Source organism: Salvelinus alpinus, chromosome 1 (genome assembly GCF_045679555.1).
Source record: "Salvelinus alpinus chromosome 1, SLU_Salpinus.1, whole genome shotgun sequence".
Lineage (NCBI taxonomy): Eukaryota > Metazoa > Chordata > Actinopteri > Salmoniformes > Salmonidae > Salvelinus > Salvelinus alpinus.
This window is the reverse complement of record NC_092086.1, coordinates 58,200,371-58,225,653: the sequence shown is the minus strand read 5'-3', so window position 1 is coordinate 58,225,653 and position 25,283 is coordinate 58,200,371. Positions and strand designations below refer to the sequence as shown.

Genomic DNA, 25,283 nt, shown 5'->3' with positions numbered 1-25,283 from the left:
TTGCTCAATGTGCTTTATCTTGTCTCATCAATACATACAAAAAACGAAATAGGGCTGGTTGTACTATACTTGTTTAATGGGATTATTGTAGTATTTGGCAGGGTTACTTACACTCGCTGCAAATATGAAATAGGAAAACTGGGGAGGGAACCCAACATTCTAGAAATCTAAATAGAATAATCCAAGACTTTATGTAGACAAGACATACAGATATTTCAGACAATTTATTCCTTCAGAGCATAAAACCGGGGCAAATTTATCAAGACTGAAGCACAGATATGGAAAAGTGATCAAAATATTTTATTATCATAAAAAACATGAATCCTGGAATGGGCATCCTTTGAACAAGAGAGGCATGAGTTATGTACAGAATAGTGTAGTACAATTATCCAAGACAGCACATTATGAGCTTAAATGGGGTTGTGTGTGTGTGTCCTCAGAAAGACAGAGAGAAGGTTCTGTAGGACAGGTTGGTGAATACGTCTATCTGGTGACTGCTTCCACCTACTGTGAGCACCTGGAACAGCAAAGACAACAGAAGACAACCAAGTCCTTCATACACTGAAAACCACCACTGTCCCTGCTTAACAAAACTCAACCATATCAACAGACCATATCAAAACTGAATATCAATTATACCATGTACTGAAGCTTTGATGTGGACAAAACTATTTATTACATTGTAGACGCTCTATACCACAGTGCCTTACAGTAGTGAGTGCATAATTACTTTACTTTATCGTACCTACAACCCTGGGCGTTGCAAGCGCCATGCTCTACCAACTGAGCCACACAGGATTTGTGAAAGAGAACAGGAAGACCACAAGCGGGACGAGCAAAGAAGGACATTTAACCTGAGGGGTTGGATGAGTAGTGTTCAGATGGTTTGTCTAAATGACTCTCACCCTGTTATCAGTGCTGTTGAGGTTCAGTGCCAGCGTGTTGAGGGAGTGGGGGGTACAGGGTATCTGAGCCTTTACATCTCCCCCCAGGAGACAGTGGGACACACACTGGCCCTCGCCCACCGACAAGATCTACAGGCGGGAGAGAGGTCACAAATACACACAGACAGACGGACTAGTGTCTACAGTTAGAGAAAGACAAACCAATAAACTCTTTCTCCCTTCACACACACACCCTGAAGATTACACACACACACAGTCTGACCCACACACACCCTGAAGATTACACACACAGTCTGAACCACACACACCCTGAAGATCACACACACACACACACAGTCTGACCCACACACACCCTGAAGATTACACACACACCCTGAAGATTACACACACACACAGTCTGACCCACACACACCCTGAAGATTACACACACACCCTGAAGATTACACACACACACACAGTCTGACCCACACACACCCTGAAGATTACACACACACATCTCACCATGTCCTGGTAAAAGTTGGCTTGTCGCTGGCATCCGGAGAGAGGGAAGATGGAGGTGGGTGACATGGAGCGGAGGTGCCATAGAGAGAGGGATGGGCCTCCTCCACAGAGCTGGTGAGGGAAAATAAGGGACAGGGGTTAGGGAGAATTATTTAATTACATTAAAGGAGATCAAATTACAGGAGGAAATGCTGAGTAATCTTACAGTATCTGCATTGCAAATACTTTCATCCTGAAGGAGTAAAAGACAACTGCGCGAGGCATTCCACAGGTGGTTGACCTTGGCGACTGTTCTAACGCATCGCCACGGCAGCCACACTGATAACATAAGTGCCACATTTCAGACTGAGGTACTGAACAAGTCATTACAATTTCTAGAAAGAGAGCTCATCCTATGGTGAAGGGACTGTTGACTAATGGCATGGGCTGCCCTTTCCTCACCATCCAATCAGATTCTGTCGTCAGGCAGCTGATCCACTTGCCATATTGGGGGCGGGCGCATTCCTAGGAAGAGAGGGGGAGTGAGACAGAAGTGAGAAAGATTTTGTTTGTAGTTTGATGTGTATTTTGTCCAGCAATCTGCAGAAAGGTGCCATATAATATGGATGTCAAACGTTCAGCCTGCTGCACAGGCCCTATGCAGGCTCTAGTGTAGACCACCTGTCTGGTTAAATTGTGTTTAGGAGCATTTTGTCATCACTAAACAAGTGAGAAATGTGATAATTGAAAAAAATCTGTTTTCTTGATTTACTATCATCCTAAATTAAGATAATTATTTTGCCATTTACATTTTATTAGATATTACCCAACCTACACAAGCTAATGTTTTGACCACATTAAATTGGGGGGGAATTACACATCCTTTTACCTCAGATTGGTGATGTTATTATAAAAAAAATTATAGTCAACACGATGACAAAAGATCAATTGCTTAAAACATATCAATATGTTTGGTTTTGTACTGCTGATTTTGTCGTACGCGCTGGGGTTCGCAGGACTTAGACGGCAGCCATCATTTTCTTTCTGAAATGGCATGGATGATTTGGCAGTTCTCTATAAAAGACGCTAACCACACACCAATGCACAAATTTGACAGTCAAACTATCACTTAAATAGCAGCCAACCGTTGATATCCTATGGAGGGTTGTGATTAGTTGAAGTTAACCCCCCCCCTTCCATGATGGCAGCCTCCTGAAATCAACATTCCAAAATATAGATAGAAGCCTTCTACACATTCTCATCTAAACAACAATGTATAGGTTATTCCAAGTTTCCGTGTGGCCTTGAATAGTGTTTGATCAAAACAGTGCGACACCCCAAACGTTTGCCCCGTTCTATTGATTTCAGCGTGATATCGATGGAATTGATTAACAAAAAAAGTGTGGCGTTACACTTACCGCGTTGGCGACACACTTGAATAAAAATACAACTTCAAAATGTAGCTAGCTGTCTCCTACAAATTGTCCTCTAACCAGTGATGTATACATTATTCCCAGATTCCGTGTGGTTTTTGAGCTGTGTTAGTTTTAACAGGACATGCAAAATTATTACATTTTAGTAATTTAGCAGACGCTCTTATCCAGAATGACTTACAATAGTGAGTGCATACATTTTCGTACTTTTTTGTACTGGTCCCCCGTGGGAATTGAACCCACAACCCTGGCGTTGCAAGCGTCATGCTTTACCAACCTCACGAGACCTCATCCTCCCTCCTCTCGTGCAACAATTGATTTCAACGTGATAATCGACAGGAGTGACTGACAAAAACAGTGTTGAGTTTGTCTTTCTGTTTTGGTGACCCCTGTACCAAATTTCTACATTGCAAAATGTAGCTGACTGTTCTGCAGGTTTTCCTTTAACAAGTGATGTAAAAACATATCCAGTTTCCATGTGTATTTTGGCCGTGGTTGTTTCAACCGCGCATATACCCCATTGATGAGTGATTTAATGTCACTTGACAAAATAACAGGGTTTTTGGTGCATGTGCAGTTTATAAGGTGCTCCTTGATTACTATTGTTGCACATGTATCTGTAGATTGGGCTACCAATATGTCTTGTCAACAGGAAGCTACAACAGCATCAGTTTCAACTTAGTTTTAGGAATATTTAAATTGAACTTTCAACATTAATTTCCAATGGTATTGTACTTAATCAGGTAACAACTGCTTAATTAGTACAAAAATAGGCTGTGATTTATTTATTTTGATGATATACCAGAAATCACCAAAACAGGTTTGCCCTGCCTACATATAAACACGTTTTTGGTGAAGTAAAAAAAGAACTGAAATATACTTTTGTATGTAAGAAAGATGCTACATTATAACTTCTGTACATATGGAGGGTAGGGGCAGGCACCCACCGATCCCAATATCTTACCTCATATTTGTAGACTTCAATGCAGTGCACGGATTGGCCGGTCCTGTGGTCTGGAGGCGGAGCTCAGAGAGTGAGATACATGACAACACTACAGTATAACGTAATACAGCCATGCATTGATTCCAGATGTGTCAGTGACTGACAAGGGAACCTGAAGCAGTAATAGGTTGCTTCATCCGTCACTCACCCCATATCCTGACAGCGCCGTCCTCACTCCCAGAGAGGATCTCCCCCTCCCTCTCTCTCACACTCAGACAGTGGATGTAGTCTGTATGACCCTGCAGAACTGACTGGGGAAGGGAGGGAGAGCAATAAAGAGATTGAACATAAAGGTTAAGTGTGGGATAGCGAGAGAGAGGGATGAAGAGAGAGATAATTGTAAGAAAGAGGGAGAGAGGAGAGAAATTAAAAGAGATGTAGCAACGAAGAATATTTATATAAATGGTCAACATCACATTGCTGAATCTTGAGAAAGAATCAAATAAATTAATTTCTCTCAAACCTTAAAGACACCACTTTCCAGATCCATTATGTGGATGTTATTGTCCCCTCCACCAATCACTAGACTGTTCTCCTGAGAGAGAGAGAGAGAGAGAGAGAGAATTAAATAGAGAACTTGTCTCAGTACAGTGAGGTACTTAATGAATCTGAAAAGGTGTCTGTGTACTCACTGTGGGATTGACAATCATGGCATTGATCTCTGGGATCTCCAGGCTGGATCTGCAAAGAGGAGCATTTATGAACATACACACTTGTTGGCTACAAGCATCAGACAGCAAAGACAAACATCTGGAGATAAAATAACCAACACAAATGTACACAGTCTACACACAGACAAGATTTCTTGTGTTTTCTCAAAACAAATGTACGGCTGATTGGTGCCTTACTTGTAATTTGGCCTCCTTGTCCAAGCAGCCTTGGTATTCTGGGAGAGAGAGAGAGAGACAGAGACTTGGTCCATCTCACATACCCTCATAGACTGTATAGAAATACATACTGTTCACACTAAACAGCCATTCATTTTGGTAGGCTTGCTTTATCTTGTAACGGCCTTACCCGCTTGATAAGTTCAGCCCAGCTCCATGCACTAATCTCTCCATTGCCGGCACTCAGGAGGTGAGAGTCCGTGGAGAAGAGAGAGAAGACGGGCCCCTCGTGAGCTGAGAGAGAATAAACGAGTGAGGGCGAGAAATACAGAAAATTAAGAAATAGAAGAGGGGTAAGAGGAGCAGACTGAGAGACAGGTGTCACAATCTAGGGATGAAGGGTGAGATACAGCATGTCTTGAAAGCTATTTCACACTGGTGTTCTACCATAAAGTAGCAAGTAGAGAATGTTTCAACACATCAAAGGAAAGAGAGACTGACCAGTAAATGTGAGGATGGGTGTCTGGCTCAGATCTGTAGCATCTGGGCTAAGCGCTGAGGAGAGACTGGGGAAAATGATTAAAATAGCAAATTACTGTAAAGAACCCAAGTAAATAAGATGCATTGGACTTGGGCGTTTCAGATAAAAATGTGCTTTATCCATTCAAACATTTAAATTATAATTTTTTATTGCAGGAACAGGCTGATTACATAATCTCTGTTCAAATCATTGTATTTGTCACTACTCAAAGTGCAAGCAGCCAGTAAACTACATGTCCTCGACTTCGCTCGGTCTCACCTGAACACCGCTATCTCGCCGTAGTTGTTGCCGGCGGCTAGGAAGCGACCACAGGGAGAGAAACTCTGGGAGAACACTGACATGTGGAGGTGCTGGACGAAGAACAGTGACACATAGTTAGTGTAATTAAGATATCAGATTTTTAAAAACAATAGCAACATTTTAAAACATATTGAATGGGTATGATACAAGTATTGCTAGCTAGATGTTTAACGTTACAGTAACATTAGCTAACTAATGTAGATAGCTAGATGACTAATAACATGTCTGTAAGCGTTCATGTAGCTAGTGCAAACTAACTTAGCTACGATCACATTGCTAGCAATCGTGTAATCGGAACAGGCGACTTGATTGCCGTTGATTGCATGACTATTCCTGATATGGCCAGAAGAAAACAGTGTAAATGCATAAATGGTAGAAACTGTTACCTCGACAGGACCCATTGCGCATACGAATATACAGTTTTAAGCGTCAAAAAATATAAATATTGTTGAACTCAACTAATGTTTGAGAATGTCGTGTTTCCCATTTAAACCAGTCGCCAAAATATGACGTCAGAGCACATTTTACAAGCATTCTGGGACATGAAATCACTGATGCGATAGAAGCCACAGATAGAACAATGAGAATGAGACAGATAATAGAATCCTTTTCCAAAGCGTCTGGTTTATATCTTAACATTAATACATGTGAACTCATAGCTGTCAAAGATTGTGTGACACCTTCATATTATGGTATTCCAGTAAAAGAAGAACTTACATATTTAGGCATAACCATTACAAAGGATCAGAAGTCTAGAGGCTTACTAAATTTTAACCCTTATTAAAAAAAAACAGAAGAAGCTAAATCAATGGCTACAGAGGGACTTATCTTTAAAAGGTAGAGTCCTAATAACCAAGCCTGAAGGTACCTCTAGACTAACATATGGCGCTCTATCTTTATATCTTGACAGTAAAATAAGCAAGGAGATAGACCAGATGCTTTTCAACTTTCTTTGGAGAAACCGTACCCATTACATTAGGAAAATGAGAATGGTGGGCTGAATAATACTTTAAATAATACTTTTAAGATCAATTGGATAAAACTATTCCTAAGAAGACCCACTTCTATCTGGAATGTTATTCCTCATCATGTCTTCTCTACTTTTGGTGGCCTTAACTTCATGTTGTTTTGCAATTATAATATTGACAAAATTCCAGTGAAACTCTGCTTTTCATCGGCAGGTTTTCTTGTCATGGTCCTTAATTTATAAACAATTTTTCTCCACACAGATATTATATATGGAATAATTGGGATATATTGTATAAAAATTATTATTTGTTTTTAGAATATTGGTTCCGAAATAATATCCTATTGGTGAGCCAACTGGTAAATCCAGAGGGTCTTTTACTCAGTTCTAAGGAATTCTTATCACTTTACAAGGTCCCTGTAACACCTAAAGATTTTGCAATTGTTTTAGATGCCATTCCCTCAGATGTTGCTCTGTTATTCAGGAACGTGTCAAGACCTGACCCTCAGAGCCTACCTTCTATTGACCCTGTTGACTCATCAGTAGGAAAGATTTGTTTCTCTTTTGGTCCATTCAACAACAGAGCGATACGCGCCTTGTTTCAGCAGGATGTTGTATCTATACCTTATGTCATGCCTTATTGGAAAGGATTTATTGATTATATCTGTTGGGGGAAAAGTTTGGATGTTGCCACACACATACCTACTTGTTAACAAAATTAAGGAAGTTTCCTTTAAAATTATTCATAAATATTATCATGCCAACCACTATATGAAGAAGTTTAAGAAAAACATCAACTCAAATTTCTCCTTTTGTAATGACCACCCAGAAACAGTGTTGCATCTTTTTTGGCATTGTATTCATGTAAGAAAACTGTGGCAAGACATCAGTAGATTTATAATTGAACTCATTTATGAAGATTTTACACTATTGTGGAAAGATGTACTGATTGGATTCTTTACCAACAATAGAATGTATGTCCCTTAAGGTCCTTGTGTAATGTGATATTGTACCCAATTGTCCTTTGTATATTATTTATATATAATTGTGTTCCCACATGTACTTCCTATATTGATTTGATGTTAATAAAAAAATATGAAGGGAAAAAAAAGAGAATGAGACAGATATTTCACCGGATGTATTAATGTGAAGCATCCGGTTGGCGTTTCCATTCACTACCACATATGGTGATGACAGGAGTGCACGTGGAAATGACAGGCTCTGGTCTATCTTGGATAAAACATATTTGTAGAGGCTGTGATTGCACTGGAAAAACTATAAGGAGTTGCATTTTACCATCAGTAGCTAGGTTTCCATCCAATTGGCGACAGATTTTCATGTGAATGTTCTAAAATCTGCATAAAAACAATATGCACATTTTCCCAGAAGAGATGTTTCCATCAAATTGACTTGTTGCAGATAAAAATCTGTGCGTGATGACAGTGCACATAAAAGTACTTTCGCCGGTGAAATTCCCATGTAACGAATAAACAATACAAGTGAAATGGGTTTTCATCGCATTTTCAACTCTGATGGTTTTGTCGTAAAAAATGTTGCGTTATATAGCAAGTGCGCCCACTCTGGTATTGGCACGTGGGCTCTAGCTAACAGCTCACAGATAAATGCGGGTAGGCCAGCCTAATTCGTCAAACGACAGCAAAGCATCGATGATCAAATCTAATTTTATTGGTCACATTCACATAGTTAGCAGATGTTAATGCAAGTGTAGCGAAATGCTTGTGCTTCTACTCCCGACAGTGCAGTCATATCTAACAAGTAATTTAACAACTACCTAATACACACAAATCTAAAGGGATAGAATAAGAATATGTACATGTAAATATACGGATGAGCGATGACCAAGCAGCATAGGCAAGATGCAATAGATGGTATAAAATACAGTATATACATATAAGATGAGTATGTAAGATATGTAAACATTAAAGTGGCATTATTATAGTGACTAGTGATCCATTTATTAAAGTGGCCAATGATTTCGAGTCTATATGTAGGCAGCAGCCTCTCAGTGCTAGTGATGGCTGTTTAGCAGTGTGATGTCCTTGAGATAGAAGCTGTTTTTCAGTCTCTCGGCCCCCGCTTTGATGCACCTGTACTGACCTCGCCTTCTGGATGGTAGCGAGGTGAACAGGTAGTGGCTCAGGTGGTTGTTGTCCTTTTGGCCTTCCTGTGACATCGGGTGCTGTAGGTGTCCTGGAGGGCAGGTAGTTTGCACCCGGTTGATATGTTGTGCAGACCCGCACCACCCTCTCGAGAGCCTTACGGGTTGTGGGCAGTGCAGTTGCAGTACCAGGTGGTGATACAGCCCCACAGGATGCTCTCAATTGTGCATCTGTAAAAGTTTGTCAAGGTTTTAGGTGACCAGAATTAGACCTTCAATATTTATTGGAAAGGAGCATCAATTGAGCTCATCACCTTGCACTTTCATCACCCTGTGAAATTCATTTATTTAATCTGTAGCCTAATAATCTGCATGCTTTCCCAAGTGTGCAACTGCAGCCTGCATGTGGATATTCCTGCATCTGCAGGAAGGCCCCCTTCCCTCTCGAGCACCACCTTGTTTTCGGCATGAACGACCCCACTCCCTGCCTGCTGTGTACCGTACTAGCAGGCTAAACTAGCAGTGTCCTTCGCGCCTGTCTGCCGAACACCTGCCATTCGCAGAATTGCTGCGGGGAAAGTGCCCGCCCCTTTTGTGGAGTTCAGCGGTGGCTGGCATCTAACGTTCTTGTGCATTAACGCCACCTATTGTCCTGCCACTGCCTGTCCTAGATTATTATTGTGCATAAAAGCATTTCCGCCTACAATTCAAGCAATAATTAATTTTACTCACAAAAAGATCCCACCTTGTCTTGCGTGTTTTGTCGACATTTGTTAAGTTTACCTACAAATGTTATGTTTCCATCGGTCCCGTTTCCATCAACACAGTAATTTAAGTACAAATGAACTTAACAAAATTAAATCAAAATCAGTACGTTTCTCAAAGAAGATCAACCAGATTACAGTAGTTTACTCGCATAAAACGTGTGGATGGAAATCTGGTAATTGCACTTTTTACTTACAAATTAATCCGTTGTGAACAGACGTATTTAACATAAAATGGAACGAGATTTTAGTTCTAGGTTGCAGAGATTACTTACAAATGGTTGCATGGTTTAAAATCAATCACTGCCAACACAAATGAAGATACAACTTTTTATTTTCACAAAGAGAAACAAACCAAGAGTTGCAGTTTCTAGTCAACATATATGGAAACAGCACGTAATCCATTCGGTGATAACCAAAATACAGATGAGTCATATCTACATGTAGAATGCACAAATACAGAGGGGGCAGAAAAAGCGCAGTGAACATTACTTTGTTGTTGTGAGATAATTTAATAGGACTGTGTGTGTGTGTGTGTGTGTGTGTGTGTGTGTTTTGATTATGGAATGCTTCACTCCAGTCTATATGGGTCTGCACAGAGGTTACTTTCCTATCACGGACTCTCACCTACCATTTACAGTTACTTCCTTACAGTACAGCATAAAACAAAATGTACAGAAACCCTTGACTAAAAGCAGACCTCTTGGCCTCTGTTGGGTTTCAAATTCTGCCTCTCTCTTCCTGTGGTGCTATCCTCATGCCACAGAATCAACAACAACGCTTAATTCACTCAGTCATTCACAGATCAAATGTCCATAACTTCCCCCTCCCTATAATATTCAATGGTACAGTCCAGTTCAAACCAGCCCAGAAGTGTTTAGGAAAAATCTGAGGATTGAGGGGGAAAGTTAGTTACATTTCAGAGTGAAGGGTCATTTTCTTCTCCTACTGCTTGGAGATCGGCTTGGGGACTGCCTGCTGCCACTCCTAGAAAAAAGAGGAAGAATAACCAAATAAATCAATACAGATAACTCCACAATCACGATTGACATACACAGTAGTTGCTAGAGTAGTTTATTTACATTTTAGTCATTTAGCAGACCTTATACAACTAGTGCATTCATCTTAAGATGGCTAGGCGAGAATCACATAAATTTTCCCTCAATAAAACATTAACATGTACTTATTTCTCTTAACCTGTACCTTCTGTTGGAGTTAATCATTTGAAATATTAGTCTGTTTTGTCCAATAGGAACACAGAGAAATATGTTTGCCTTCAAATTGGCTAGTTGGCTACTGACCTGCGGGTGGGTGGGGAATGTGCAGGTCGCCTCTGTCTGGGTGGAGAGTAGCTGAGGGAGCGCGAGTCTCTCAGCGAATCAGCTGGCACTCTGTGAGGTCGCGCCGGGCTGAAAGAGACGACGAGAGATGTCAAATGTCAAAGATCAGAAATATTCCAGACTTTTTGAATAACAATAAATAACATTGTCATTTCCATGAATCATAACTAGAAGCATTAAAGTATAGGAGTTCTGGTCACCAATCAATGGTAATAATAGATCTGTAACAAATAGTTAACATTATGTCAGCATCATTACCTCTTTTTCTTGTCTTCCTTCTCGCTTTCAGAAGAGGATGATGAGGAGGACGAGGAGGAGGAGGAAGAGCTATGGGCAGCCGCTATCCTGGCACCTCTGGGAGGGAGAGAGGAGGGGGACATTGTAAAGAGAGGAATCATGTCAGCTCTATTTAGGACATCTCTATCCGCAATGTTCAATATATTATGATCCAAATGTAAAACATGTCAGTCATTTAACACTCCTTACGCTTTTCCGTGCTCTGCATCAGAGTCAGAACTGTCTGATGAAGACGAAGAGGAAGATGACGAGGAGGAGGAAGAAGATGATGATGATGAGCTGGGGCTGCCCATCTTTCCTTTCTTTTTCTCTTTGGCCCCCTTCTCGCTCACACCGTTTTCAGTCCTGACTGGTCGGTCTGTGGGGTGGGCAGAGCCGCGTGAGGGGAGCACCGCAGGTGATTGGGTCCTCGAGGTATCTCGTAGAGAGACTCTGGTCTCTGAATGGCTGAGGGCCTGTGGCGACCTGGAGCGGGGCGGGTCAGAGTGCCGTGTTTCTTTGGGGTGGGCTCTGATTTCTGATTGGCTGGGAAGGGGACTGGTCTCCTTGGAGGGGAGCGGTGAGGAGATGGAACAAGCCTTCCTTCCTCTGTCTCCCACTTTCTCTCGCTCCTCTCTATCACCTCTTCGGTCTTTCTCTACCGTTGGTTTCATCACCTTTTCTACAGGCGTCTCCTTTCTCTCTCGGGCCGGAGAGGGGGATGAGGAAGAAGAAGAACCAGAAGAGGAAGAGGGAGAGCGACGGGGTGGGGGGACCTCTTTAAGAGGTTGGCGCTCTCGCCTCTCTTGCTCTTTTTCACGTTGCCGCTCTTTTTCCCTCGCTCTCTCCAGCTCTCTATTCTTCTCTCTCTCCTGGTGTCTCTGCCTTTCTCTGGATAGCGAGTGGCTGCTTCTCCTTTGTCGAACGGGAGAGGGGGATCGCCGGGACCTGTGGGACGTGAAAACAAATACACAAATTAAATAAACAATTCAGAATCTGGTTTGGCAATCTGAGGTCTTGGCAGATTTGAATTGAGTTATTATTGATTTATGTACGCAGGAAGTTGCCCCACTGTGTGTGATGTTTGATTGATGTGTGTATAGTTGAGTTGCATTTGATTTGGTGTGAATAGGTCCTGTTCCTACCTGTAGAAGGGACTGCGTCTTCTGGGACTCCTCGACCTGCTCCTCCTGGCTCCTCTGTCTCTGGAACGATCTCTCCCTCTATCCCTCGCTCTCTGCCTCTCTCGGTTGTGCTCTAGCTCCCGGCTGCGGCTCCGCCGTGGGGCGTAGTGGCGAGTCGGGGAGCGGGAAGGAGGGGAGGCTCTCCGGGTGGCGGCTTGTCGTCGGGGACTGGGGGAGCAAGTGGGGGGGTCCTGGTACTGCCGTGGGGGGGTGCGACGAGGGGGGGAGGGCCGCGGGACAACTGCTGCTGCGGGGGCTTTTGGGGAGGGCGCCCTCCTCTCCCACTCTCTCTCCTGCTCAGAGGGGCTGTACCGCTCTGCCCTCCTGGCCTGGCTCTTCACCCCTCCCTCTCTCTCCTTCTCTCTTTCCACTTCAGTGGGGGAGTACCTCTCACCTCCGCCTTGGGGGGCTCCTCTTCTGGGAGGAGAAGGTGGAGGGCTGGAGCTCTCTACCTCAGTGGGGCTGTACCTCTCCTGTCCCTTCCCTCGCTCCTTCTCTCTGTCTGTGGGGGGGTAGCGCTCTGCAGCAGAGGGGAGTTGGGAGACAGGTGCTTTTTGGGGAGCAGGGGGCGGGTTTTCCCTTTCAGAGAGCATGGACCTGTCCCCTCCTGTTCTCTCACGTTCCTTCTCTCTCCCGGTAGCTCTCTGTCCGTCACTCTCTGAAGCGCTCTCTCTGCCCCCATTGGCCAGATACTTCTGGAAGGCAGCACCTACAGCGGGAGGGGAGATGAGAGCGGGGGGGGATTTTTTCACTGGGCCGCTCTTCACCACTGTTCCCTTTTTCTTCTCTCCCTCGGAGGACGAGGAAGAAGAGGAGGATGATGATGATGAGTCGGAGGATGAGGAAGAGCTGTCGCTGTCACTCCCACTGCTACTGCTGCTCTCCTTCGCTTTTGGTTTCTCCTTCTCTCTTTCCTTTGCCCTCTCCAATTCCTTCTCCCGCTCCTTATCCGGCAGGCTTCGGTCTCTGTTCTCCCGCCTGTTGTCCTCCTCCGCGTGTCTTTTTTTCTCCCTCTCTCTGTCCCTCCTCTCCCCCTCACCCTGTCGCTCCGCGCGGAGGTCTTCAGACAAACAGGTAGACGGATGTTGTTGGGTAGAAGACAGTCTGCCGGACCTCTCGCGCTCTCTCCCTCCATCTCGGTTTCGCTCCCTCTCTTTTTCCCTTTCGCTCTCCCGCTTCCTCTGCTCCTCTTGTTTCTCCCTCTCTTTGCTTAATTCCCTCTCCCTCTCTTTCCCCCTCTCCTCCGGTTTCCTCTCTTTCCCCCTCTCCTCCGGTTTCCTCTCTTTCCCCCTCTCCTCCGGTTTCCTCTCTTTCCCCCTCTCCTCCGGTTTCCTCTCTTTCCCCCTCTCCTCCGGTTTCCTCTCTTTCCCCCTCTCCTCCGGTTTCCCCTCTTTCCCCCTCCTTCCCTCGTGCTCCCTTTCTTTCTGTCGTCCGTTGATGAGAGGTGACTGAGGGACAGGGGATGTGGAGTCGCGGGATGAGTTTCTACCTCTCCCGCCTTCACTTTTCCGACTAGGGGGAGATCCTTCTTTCTCACTCCCTCTCCCCCTCTCTCTGTCAGCTGGGGCTCGGGCATTTCTTTCCTTTCCTCGCTCCCCCTCTCCACTCCTTCCTCTCCTTGCTCCCTCTCTTTCTGGAGATGGAGACAAGGAAGAGTCTCGTCTTTGTGGTTTGTCCTTCTTTCCGCTCCTCTGTTTCCTGGTGTCCAGTTGTTTCGGGGGTGGAGAGGGGGATGAAGAAGAGTCGTGTCTGCTCCTCTGCAGCATTGTTCTCTCCTTTCCTCTATCCTTCTCTCGGTCCCTCTCTCCACTTCTGGAGCGCCTGGCTTTCTCTCGTTCCAGTCGAGGAGGAGAGGGGGAAGAGGAGTCGTGTCTTGTTCTGGTAGGCTTCACTTTCTCACGCTCCTTCTCTCTTTCTTTCTCTTTGTCCTTCAGTCGCTCCTTCTCCCGTTCCTTGTCTGCCCTCGGTCGGCATTCAGGGGAGCTGGGATACCTGGGAGATCTCTGAGAGGGAGAGGAGGAGAGGGAAAAGGAGGTAAGGAGAGAGAGGTGAGCAGAAAATGGAGAATGTGCATAATCAATGGCCTCCAACACTCGCTCAATCGGCACAAAACAGGTTTTTAAAATGGGGGAGCTGATCACCAGACCAATCACAGGTGGTCTTACCGCTCTGCCTCCCGAACGCTGTGGACTCCCGTCCTCGCGACCACGCTCCCTCCTGTCTGGAGATGGCCCCTTTCTCCCCTCCTCTGCTCTCTTGACAGGCTGGTTCTTCTGCCTCTCTCTCAGCGGGGCAGGGGATTGGCTGATCAAATGAAGATATGGCATGAGAGATGGAATAACAGCATGGGGTGCAACTCAAAACTGCCTTGACTTTTAAGTTACTGAATTGAATAACTAGAATTTATGCGAGTAGGATTGCAAATTTTCGCTAACTTCGACAGGGATTTGTGGAAAACCTGGGAATTTAGAGTAAGTTACAACCCAAAATTGTTCTGGTGACCCGGAAGTACCTGTGAGCAGAGCTGGAGGACCCACTTCTATGGCGCCGTGTCTTACTCTGGGGCAGAGTCTCATTTTCACTTCTCTTGCGTTTTTTCTTAGACGCCTGCTTCTCGTCTGAGGAGCTGAGATGGGGAACAAACAAAGTATTTTAGTACACACACACACTATGAACCACGTTCTGTAGGACCCACGTTCTGTGTAGGACCCACCTATCTTTGTCATCCTTTTCTTCCGACCCGTCCCTAGAACAGAAAACACAAAGTCTTTGTTCATTAAGCTGAAAAAGGTAAAGGCTCGCACACATCACACCGAACGTGAATCTAGCGTTTGTCTGTCGATCGTTCAGCACGCTTTGTTTTCAGGGAACACCCGCTGTACTTGATTCCACATGTACAACTACTGTGATTATTATTATTTGACCATGCGGGTCATTTATGAACATTTGAACATCTTGGCCATGTTCTGTTATAATCTCCACCCGGCACAGCCAGAAGAGGACTCCACCCCTCATAGCCTGGTTCCTCTCTAGGTTTCTTCCTAGGTTTTGGCCTTTCTAGGGAGTTTTTCCTAGCCACCGTGCTTCTACACCTGCATTGCTTGCAGTTTGGGGTTTTAGTCTGGGTTTCTGTACAGCACTTTGAGATATCAGCTGATGTACGAAGGTCTATATAAAATAAATTTGATTTGATTTTGTAAAACCGGTACGCACCCAGCTCGCAAATTACGATCAGAGGTGCTAAGTACTCTGGGCCAGCAAATTGTATTGGTGTGTCTGAGCCCTAAGGAGTCCTCGCTAGCACAGGTGATCATCAAGCAGTAAGCATGCACATCTCTAACACAAGAGGTTCTGATCCACTACAATTGAGATGTTCTGAAATAACTAGCAATGTTATGACACTACGCTGAACATGAAGTCCATTCACTGACTGCAAAATGAAAAATGACTGGAAACCTTTTCTTTTTCTTCTTTTTAGTTTTTTTCACCCGTCTAGGAGAGGGGGAAGGGCTCTCTGAACTGAAGAGAAGAGAGTAAAGTGATGTCAATCAAACAAGCTATGCATTATTTTTACGCATGCACACGAAATAGGACTTTCTCCCTCTTCTCTCACCTGTCTCTGTTCTTGTTTTTCTTCCTTTTCTTCTTGCGGCTCTGTTTTCGGGCTGGGGAGTCCGAGTCCTCTGACTCTTCTACCAGCCTGAGAGAGACGGCGAGGAAGAGAGAAAAATAAAGAGATGGTAAGTAACAGAGGGGATAAACAAAGGAAAATCAGAGTTACACGAGAAAGGCTAGCTAGCTAGGAGACCCCCCCCCCCTGACTTACGCATATTTCTGCTGCTGTTGCTTCTCCCTCTCCAGCTTCTCCTGCTCCCTCTTCTCCTTCTCTCGCTCCTTGCGCTCCGGATGGAAGGAGGAGCCATCTACATAGTCCGTGGCGATGCCGAACGCCGCCTTCAGCCGGTCGTTCTTCTGCTGATTGGCTGCAGCCAGGGCGTGAGTCTCTGTCGCCCTGAGAGAGAGAGGGGGTATTTTTCAATAGGTCCTATTATTTTCACGCTAGGTTACTCCCCAAAGAGTGGAACAGTGGTGTTTCACCACCTTGTTCAATGGCCAGCAACTGTAGGAAGAGCCACGTCATTAAGCAACAGAACAGTGTACTGCCGCGACGTGGTCAGTCTTTGTGGCTGGGACTGCAAGTTTGTGTCCCGGATTTCAGTTAGCTGCTAGCCATGTGGAGCAGGCAAACAACACTGGTGGGCTAGCACAGCTGATTTCATCCCAGGCTGGGCACAAATGCTTCAGGTGTGAGATGATTCCCACACAATCACAAGATGAAGATAAGGTGAAAGTGGAAAATGGACAAGGATTAGTCTGCCCTAAATGCACCACCATCAAGCAGCTTAGGGAAGAGATCCTCCGGCTGTTAGCTCGGCTGCGAGATAAGAAAAACCTGCTTTCTATGTACACCGACCTTGCTGTAACCCAGGCAACCCAAATCTCAGTTTTAAATGCCTGCTATAGCTAAGCTGTTGAGTCGGGCAGCGTTGATCTGTCCAAATCCAACGGACAGATGTGAAGCTCAACTCCGCGGCCCATGGGAGACTGGACACAGGCGTAGGAGATCGGGGATGCAGTTAGGCCACCCGTCTATCCGAGAAGATCCGATCCAACTATCAAACAGCTTTGCCCCGCTTGAGATGGACCTAGCAGCCCCGGGAATCCGCACGGAGCATGGGTGTATACCAACAGCTGCCCAGCGGCAACCTCCCCTACAGCCATCACAGTTCAGCAGGTCGTTTCCCCATCGGATTCCATCACAACTACAATCATTGTGGGCAGCTCGATGGTGAGAGATGATGGCCTGCCTACGGTCTGTGGACCGACTAAGGTCCACTGTCACCCAGGAGCATGTGTCCATGACATCAACTCTCTTCTGCCCACGGTTCTGGTCAACTACTCCAATAGATACCATCGTCACTCACGTAGGTTTAAACAACCTTCGTGTTAGGTGATCTGAGGGAGAACTAGAGATTTTTTTTTTTTAAGACCCTTGCTAGCAGAGGGAAGATAATTATCATCTCTGGCCCTCTCCCGTGCTATCGAAGGGGTTCGGAACGTTTCAGCCGACTCTTTGCCCAAAACGGGTACCTGAAGAAACTTTGCAACGACAGGAATGTCTTTCTGTGGGCGCAACCAGCACTTTTAAAGAGATGGGATTCCCCCTAATCGCAGGGGTTCCAATTTCCAGCAACATCAAATGTTTTAGAGACTGACAGACTGGGTCTGGTAGGGCTCCAGTTCTCCCTGTCAGAATAAGCAGAAGAGGAAACCATAACTCCTACAACAATGGCACTTTGGTTATTGCAAGTAACCTAATTTTATGTTCCTTTAACTCTGTATGAACTCACTAGAAAGCAAACTCATCTCCTACCATTCTGATAGGTTGGAGACTGTCAGAAAACGTGGCTATAACGTTAATAAATTGGTTGTTATTCCATTGGTTACCTCTAGGCAGATGCCCCAGCTGAAGAGTGGCCCACACATTGAATACGGCACTCTTAAATGCAATCACTAGTAAAACCTCTCTCGTGAATGACCTCATTACTGGGCGCAGTAAGTTGATTGCATGTTTCTCACTGACACATGGCTGTCTTCAGACTGTAGAGCCTCTCCCCTAAGACTACAGCTTTTCGCACTCTATCATTAAAGGGAAAAAGGGTGGGGACAGCATCTATTTTTATTTATGCTCTCAGCTGTAAGGACATTTCATTTGGTGACTTTGGGTCTTTCAAGCAGCATGCTATAGTGTTTCAATTTCAGCCACCGGTGTTGGCCATAACCCCGTATAGGCCACCAAAGCACTGCTTTACCGATTACACCAAGGGTGAGGCCAACCCACCTCTCCAATCTGTCCTTGGATTTAAGTGGTGCATTTGAGACTGTTGACCGAGACTGGACAGATTGGAGGTTGTTTGGCCTCTCCGGTCCAGTTCTAAATTGGTTTAGGACCTATTTAACCGGTCGAGTCACCCTTGGTGAACATAACTCAGAAAATACTTATCACGGTGCAGGGTTCCACAAGGTTCAATTTTGGGTCTGGTACTGTTCAGTTTACACAGTTGAAGTCAGAAGTTTATATACACTTAGGTTGGAGTCATTAAAACCCACTTTCCAACTACTCCACAAATTTCTTGTTCACAAACTATAGTTTTGGCAGGTCGGTTAGGACATCTACTTTGTGCATGACAAGTCATTTTTCCAACAATTGTTTCCCGACAGATTATTTAACTTATAATTCACTGTGTCACAATTCCAGTGGGTCAGAAGTTTACATACACTAAGTTGACTGTGCCTTTAAACAGCTTGGAAAATTCCAGAAAAATATGTCATGGCTTTAGAAGCTTCTGATAGGCTAATTGACAATTTGAGTCAATTGGAGGTGTACCTGTGGATGTATTTCAAGGCCTACCTTCAATACCAGTGCCTCTGCTTGACATCATGGGGAAATCAGCCAAGACCTCAGAAAAAAATTGTTGACCTCCACAAGTCTGGTTCATCCTTGGGAGCAATTTCCAAACGCCTGAAGGTACCACGTTCATCTGTACAAACAATAGTACGCAAGTATAAACACCATGGGACCACAGAGCCGTCATACAGCTCAGGAAGGAGACACGTTCTGTCTCCTAGAGATGAATATACTTTGTTGCAAAGTGCATATCAATCCCAGAACAACAGCAAAGGACCGTGTGAAGATGCTGGAGGAAACAGATACAAAAGTATCTATATCCACAGTAAAACGAGTCCTATATCGACATAACCTGCACATGGGGACAAAGATCATACTTTTTGGAGAAATGTCCTCTGGTCTGATGAAACAAAAATAGAACTGTTTGGCCATAATGACCATTGTTATGTTTGAAGGAAAAAGAGGGGGGCTTGCAAGCTGAAGAACACCATCCCAACCGTGAAGCATGGGGTGACGGCATCATGTTGTGGGGGTGCTTTGCTGCAGGAGGCACTGGTGCACTTCACAAAATAGATGGCATCATGAGGGAGGACAATTATGTGGATATATTGAGAAAACATCTCAAGACCTGTCAGGAAGTCAAAGCTTAGTCGCAAATGGGTCTTCCAAATGGACAATGACCCCAAGCATACTTCCAAAGTCGTGGAAAAATGGCTTAAGGACAACAAAGTCAAGGTATTGGAGTGGCCATCTCAATCCAATAGAAAATTTGAGGGCAGAACTGAAAAAGCGTGTGCAAGCAAGGAGGCCTCCAAACCTGACTCAGTTACACCAGTTCTGTCAGGAGGAATGGGCCAAAATTCACCCACCTTATTGTGGGAAGCTTGTGGAAGGCTACCCAAAACATTTGACCCAAGTTAAACAATTTAAAGGCAATGCTACCAAATACTAATTGAGTGTATGTAAACTTCTGACCCACCGGGAATGTGATTAAAGAAATAAAAGCTGAAATAAATCATTCTTAAAATAAAGTGGTGATCCTAACTGACCCAAGACAGGGAATTTTTACTCGGATTAAATGTCAGGAATTGTGAAAAACTGAGTTTAAATGTATTTGGCCAAGGTGCATGTAAACTTCCAACTTCAACTGTATATTTTAACCCTTGGCAGCTTTATCAGAAAGCATAGCATTGATTTTCACTGCTAAGCAGACTATACACAATTTTACATTTCTGTCACAAGAGGATTTTAGCTCCAAGACAAGACCGAGGTACTTATTTCTGGAGCCAAAGCAGAGTAAAGAGTAACTGGCCGCACATTTTAATTCACAGGCAATTAAGACAAAACACCAGGTAAAAAACCTAGGTGTTATATTAGATTGTGAACTCAATTTCGAATCACACATTAGGAATGTGACCAAAATAGTATTTTAACACCTGAGGAACATTGCCACAGTGCAGCCATTTCTCTCTCAGGCGGATACAGAGACTCATCATCCACGCTTTTATTACAAGCAGGATTGACAACTGTAATGCTCTCCTGTCTGGTCTACCCAAGGATGCCATTGGTCAACTGCAAAACATACAGAATGCTGCTGCATGGGTACTGACCAAGACCAGACAGAACACTTTACACCGGTTTTAAGGTCTCTGCACTGGCTGCCTGTGAGTTTTAAAATACATTAAGAATATTCTATTTGTTTTTGTATCAATCCACAACTGTGCACCCAAATACCTTAAAAGCATGTCTAACATGTATGTACCCAGTAGGTCCCCTGGCACTTGCCGGTTAACTATACCAAAGACTAGGACCAAGAGGCATGGCCAGGCAGCCTATAGTTACTATGCCCCCAGCCTGAGAACCTGAGGGGGGCTGAAACTTTTGACATTTTTAAGAGATCTTTAAAAAAATAAAAACCTTTTTAGCTTTACTTTTCCATAGGGTGCTTTTTAGTCATTCAGTGTTTTAAATGTATTGTTCTTTTTTTATCCTCTTTTTTGTTGAGTAAATATTTCAGTTTTTATTTTCTTTGATTTTTCCATGTCTGAAATGTGCTGCATAAATAAATAATTTGAGTTGATTTAAAGTTTGTGCAGCCATGCTGGTCTGTAGTAGTTTGTGGTGGTCTGCAGTAGAAATGTCACTGCTCCGTAGTGATGGCTAGACCAGTGGTGGTTTCACTAGTTTCATTACTCTACAGTGATCTGTGGTGGAGTGTACTTACGATGTTCTCTCGGTGGGGGCCGAAGGTGGCTCCTGCTTCTCCTGCAGCATCATGCGGAAGCTGTTCACCTTCTCTTCAATCTCCTCAGCGGAGTACCTGTCATCAACACACACACAGACAGATCAGCAGATAAGATAAGACTCAGCAGCTAACTCTCTCTTTCTGCACCCCATATCGATTCCTCTCAGAGAGGAATGGGAGGGACTGAAATATTTGGCGAGAAAGGGTGAAGACCCTTTAGGAATGGGGGGGGACTGAAATATTTGGAGAGAAAGGGTCACCCTTTCTCTCCAAATATTTCAGTCCCTCCCATTCCTCTGAGGGGAATCAATTAAAATGGTCCGACTGCGTGGAGTTTGCACTGGGTGAAAAGTGATTGCATTCGTTTTGAAACTGGGCTGCTTCCCTGGCGTGAACCAGGGCCTCCACTCTGGCAGACATCGCTTCCCCCCCAAAAAGTGATGTTGGTTAAGCATGTGGAGTAAGAAGTAGGATTCTGTGTTCACATATGAAAATGATTGCTTCACCTGCCTTCCCAATGGAAACTAGCTTGAAAATGTGAACATATACATTTGATAAAAAACAGATGTATGTTTCTAAACAACACGCTGCATTGTTGACAATATGACAGAGTGGTGCAGATTACCGTTCAATTTGACCAGGGCACGCCTTCCTCAACGGCTTCATCCGGTCACGTGACGGGCCATAGCCCAGTGCAACCCGGGCCAGCTTAATTAAATCCCCTCTCTCATTCTTACTCCCCCCCCCCCACCCCTGCTCCTCTCTACCTACCTGCCCACCCCTCCCTCCCTCACCTATCCACCCCTCTCTCTTACCCCTGCTCTTCCATCATGTCCTGCAGCTCTGCACACTTGACCTCCAGTTGCCTCTTTCTCTGGTGTTCCAGGATCTCGGCGTTGGGCTGACGGTTCAGCTGGCTCTCCAGCCTCTCACGGTCCTTCTCGTCCCGCTCGCCGCCGCGCTCGTCCCGTGGACGCTTTGCCCGCACGCTCGACAGGTTGCGCTGCACATAGCCGTTGGTGCCGCTGCCTCGTGGCGTGGTCAGGCCAATGCCGTTGTACATGGCTCCTCTGTGGAGAGACAGACAGGACAAAGGTCAGATAAGTTAGAGTATTAAAATGATGAGGACTGGAATGGTAAAGGGTAGGCCTATTTGTCAGTCCCGAACAGACAGTCTACAAACAGGTCACAAAGTCAACCACATTAGGCTGGCAGACCAGTCAATTCAGGAAGTACAGTTGTAAAACAAATGTTGGTCATAGTATCATTAGCCATCCACTCTGCACTATGGAGTTAGGCATGCCAATAAAGACTAAATGGGAGTGGATTGGGTAGGTACAATGCACAAATAGTTAATTAAAACAATCCTCCCCTATAAACCATATTGATGATATAGAAGAGATTCCAAACTAGGCCACACTGTAATAAACACCAAACACATAGTTGACAAGTTCGGGGTCAATAATGTTTTAATTCAGGAAGTATGATAAACATTTGGTATTTGAAATTCTTTTTACTTCCTGAATACAACAGTTAGCTTAGTAGAGCATAATATAGTCACCGGTAGCTAGCCAACGTTAAGTTTTAAAAAAACACTGACCTGTTTTTGAACCCACCAATATCTAGGTAACCAACTAACGTTGACTAACTACTGCTGTACCATACCACAACACTTTGCAACGGGAAAGAGACAAACAAGCCTAGCTAGCTAACGTTAGTAGTATGAGATTTGTCAGAAACTGAGATAGCTAGCTAGCTAACTTATTTAGCTAACGTTACGCACTAAACTAGTAGTAGAAACAAATGGCCGGCTACAAGGAATCGTGCCTAGTTAGTTAGCGAAATAACTAACGTTGGCGAACTAGCGCGGCAATACGTCGAAATCAGTTGTTAACGTTACCTGACTAGCTAGTTAATGCAATTATAACAACAACGTTTTGACAAACACACACTATTTGTGAGCGTCATCTCCACCAGTAACCACAAGGATCGAACCGAGGCTTGGAACGAGCCCCCTGCCTTACAGGCCAAACTTTGGCCCAAATAGGCCTTCTATCTAGGCTAGCTAGCAACTAACGTAGCTAACTACCGTGCGCTATACACTTGTGAAATGCATCAAAATAATATAGGTATCTAACGTTATTTGTACAGCAGTCAGGTCATTATATATTTTTTGTCGGCTATAGTAGCTAGATATCGAAATAGTTTAACCCCGCATGGTAGCTAGCAACTACCGTGGCTAACGTAACGTTTCACAATTAGCAAGTCAATTTAACATGCTACCCATCTAGCTAACGTTACCTCTGAGTTCCCCGCGAACGGAGACGATGAATGGAAGCAAATACACTGGCAAAAAAAACTAAATAAAACGACAATCGAAACAAAAGCAAATCTACTTCAAGTACTTCTTCGTAAAACAAACACCTAATGCCTGCGGAAATCGTCACTGGTTGAACATCGGGGGAAAACCACGCGTGATGATGATGGCGACCCCAGACTCCGCATCTAAACTACATTTCCCATCTTCTTCTTCTATGAGGTTTAACGGCGGTGGGCATTCAATTTGTTGCATTACCGCCCTACATTTCCCATGTTTCCCATGAACACTTTCCTTCTTCCGCTTCAAAGTTTTCTGGCCGACAACACACCTATTGCTGTATAAACTTTTCACCTTGTTGATTTGATACCACAAGGAACAACAACCCTTCGTATGAGTTTATCTGCTGTATGAGTAGCCTAATGTGAAGACATATGCCATGAATGACAGCCCCCTTGTATCTTCAGGTTATCTAGTTCATTTAAAGGCACGATCTGTAATTAATGCATTCCTGCCATCTTGTATACAATAAGGTAAATGATGGGGCTGGGGAAATTACACCTATACTGTCAAATTCATAAGTGGACAACTATTTGCATATTACTGACACCCATGAATCAAATCAAAGTTTATTTGTCACGTGCGTCGAATACAACAGGTGTAGTAGACCTTACAGTGAAATGCTTACTTACAGGCTCTAAACAATAGTGCGGAGAGAAAAAAGTATGTGTGTGTAGGTAAGTAAAGAAATAAAACAACAGTAAAAAGACATTTGAAAATAAGAGTAGCAAGGCTATATACAGACACCGGTTAGTCAGGCTTATTGAGGTAGTATGTAGATGTGGGTATGGTTAAAGTGACTATGCATATATGATGAACAGAGAATAGCAGTAGCGTAAAAAGAGGTGTTGGCGGGTGGTGGGACACAATGCAGATAGCCCGGTTAGCCAATGTGTGGGAGCACTGGTTGGTCGGGCCAATTGAGGTAGTATGTACATGAATGTATAGTTAAAGTGACTATGCATATAAGATAAACAGAGAGTAGCAGCAGTGTAAAAGAGGGCTTGGGGGGGAGCACACAATGCAAATAGTCCGGGTAACCATTTGGTTACCTGTTCAGGAGTCTTATGGCTTGGGGGTAAAAACTATTGAGAAGCCTTTTTGTCCTAGACTCTGCACTCCGGTACCGCTTGCCGTGCGGTAGTAGAGAGAACAGTCTATGACTGGGGTGGCTGGGGTCTTTGACAATTTTTAGGGCCTTCCTCTGACACCGCCTGGTGTAGAGGTCCTGGATGGCAGGCACCTTTGCCCCAGTGATGTACTGGGCCGTACGACCTACCCTCTGAAGTGCCTTGCGGTCGGAGGCCGAGCAATTGCCATACCAGGCAGTGATGCAACCGGTCAGGATGCTCTCGATGTTGCAGCTGTAGAACCTTTTGAGGATCTCAGGACCCATGCCAAATCTTTTTAGTTTCCTGAGGGGGAATAGGCTGTGTCGTGCCCTCTTCACGACTGTATTGGTGTGTTTGGACCATTCTAGTTTGTTGTTGATGTGGACACCGAGGAATTTGAAGCTCTCAACCTGCTCCACTACCGCCCCGTCGATGAGAATGGGGACGTGCTCGGTGCTCCTTTTCCTGTAGTCCACAGTCATCTCCTTAGTCTTGGTTACGTTGAGGGATAGGTTGTTATTCTGGCACCACCCGGCCAGGTCTCTGACCTCCTCCCTATAGGCTGTCTCGTCGTTGTCGGTGATCAGGCCTACCACTGTTGTGTCGTCAGCAAACTTAATGATGGTGTTGGAGTTGTGCCTGGCCATGCAGTCGTGGGTGAACAGGGAGTACAGGAGAGATTGAGATTGCATCATCTGTGGATCTGTTTTGGCGGTATGCACATTGGAGTGGGTCTAGGGTTTCTGGGATAATGGTGTTGATGTGAGCCATGACCAGCCTTTCAAAGCACTTCATGGCTACAGACATGAGTGCTACGGGTCGGAAATCATTTATGCAGGTTACGTTAGTGTTCTTGGGCACAGGGACTATGGTGGTCTGCTTAAAACATGTTGGTATTACAGACTCAGACAGGGAGAGGTTGAAAATGTCAGTGAAGACAC

At 44.6% G+C, this 25,283-nt stretch overlaps 2 protein-coding genes across 3 annotated transcripts; both read right to left on the bottom strand.

Moving 5' to 3' along the window:
* Positions 1 to 277: 277 nt before the first annotated feature.
* On the bottom strand, positions 278 to 6,059 carry LOC139545475 (THO complex subunit 6 homolog). The gene is made up of 13 exons (XM_071353324.1): positions 5,876 to 6,059; positions 5,448 to 5,539; positions 5,150 to 5,214; positions 4,839 to 4,942; positions 4,670 to 4,707; positions 4,454 to 4,502; positions 4,285 to 4,356; positions 3,970 to 4,072; positions 3,783 to 3,832; positions 1,848 to 1,910; positions 1,407 to 1,517; positions 906 to 1,034; positions 278 to 517 (listed from the first exon to the last, which is right to left on the bottom strand). Exons 1-13 carry the CDS (start codon positions 5,888 to 5,890, stop codon positions 437 to 439), a joined length of 972 nt encoding a protein of 323 aa, XP_071209425.1. The 5' UTR covers positions 5,891 to 6,059; the 3' UTR covers positions 278 to 436.
* A 3,596-nt stretch (positions 6,060 to 9,655) lies between these two features.
* Positions 9,656 to 23,429, bottom strand: LOC139543301 (serine/arginine repetitive matrix protein 2-like). Of its 2 annotated transcripts, XM_071349518.1 has the most exons (14): positions 23,155 to 23,429; positions 21,669 to 21,923; positions 20,833 to 20,928; positions 15,966 to 16,151; positions 15,753 to 15,839; positions 15,596 to 15,658; positions 14,853 to 14,885; positions 14,652 to 14,765; positions 14,305 to 14,443; positions 12,101 to 14,142; positions 11,166 to 11,903; positions 10,938 to 11,033; positions 10,641 to 10,748; positions 9,656 to 10,326 (listed from the first exon to the last, which is right to left on the bottom strand). In XM_071349518.1, the coding sequence occupies exons 2-14, from the start codon at positions 21,914 to 21,916 to the stop codon at positions 10,272 to 10,274; spliced, it is 4,005 nt and encodes a 1,334-aa protein (XP_071205619.1). In that variant the 5' UTR covers positions 21,917 to 21,923; positions 23,155 to 23,429; the 3' UTR covers positions 9,656 to 10,271. The 2 variants fall into 2 exon arrangements, with proteins under 2 accessions (XP_071205619.1, XP_071205641.1); XM_071349540.1 differs by lacking the exon at positions 14,853 to 14,885 and having other exon boundaries at positions 23,155 to 23,384.
* Between the last annotated feature and the right edge of the window lie 1,854 nt (positions 23,430 to 25,283).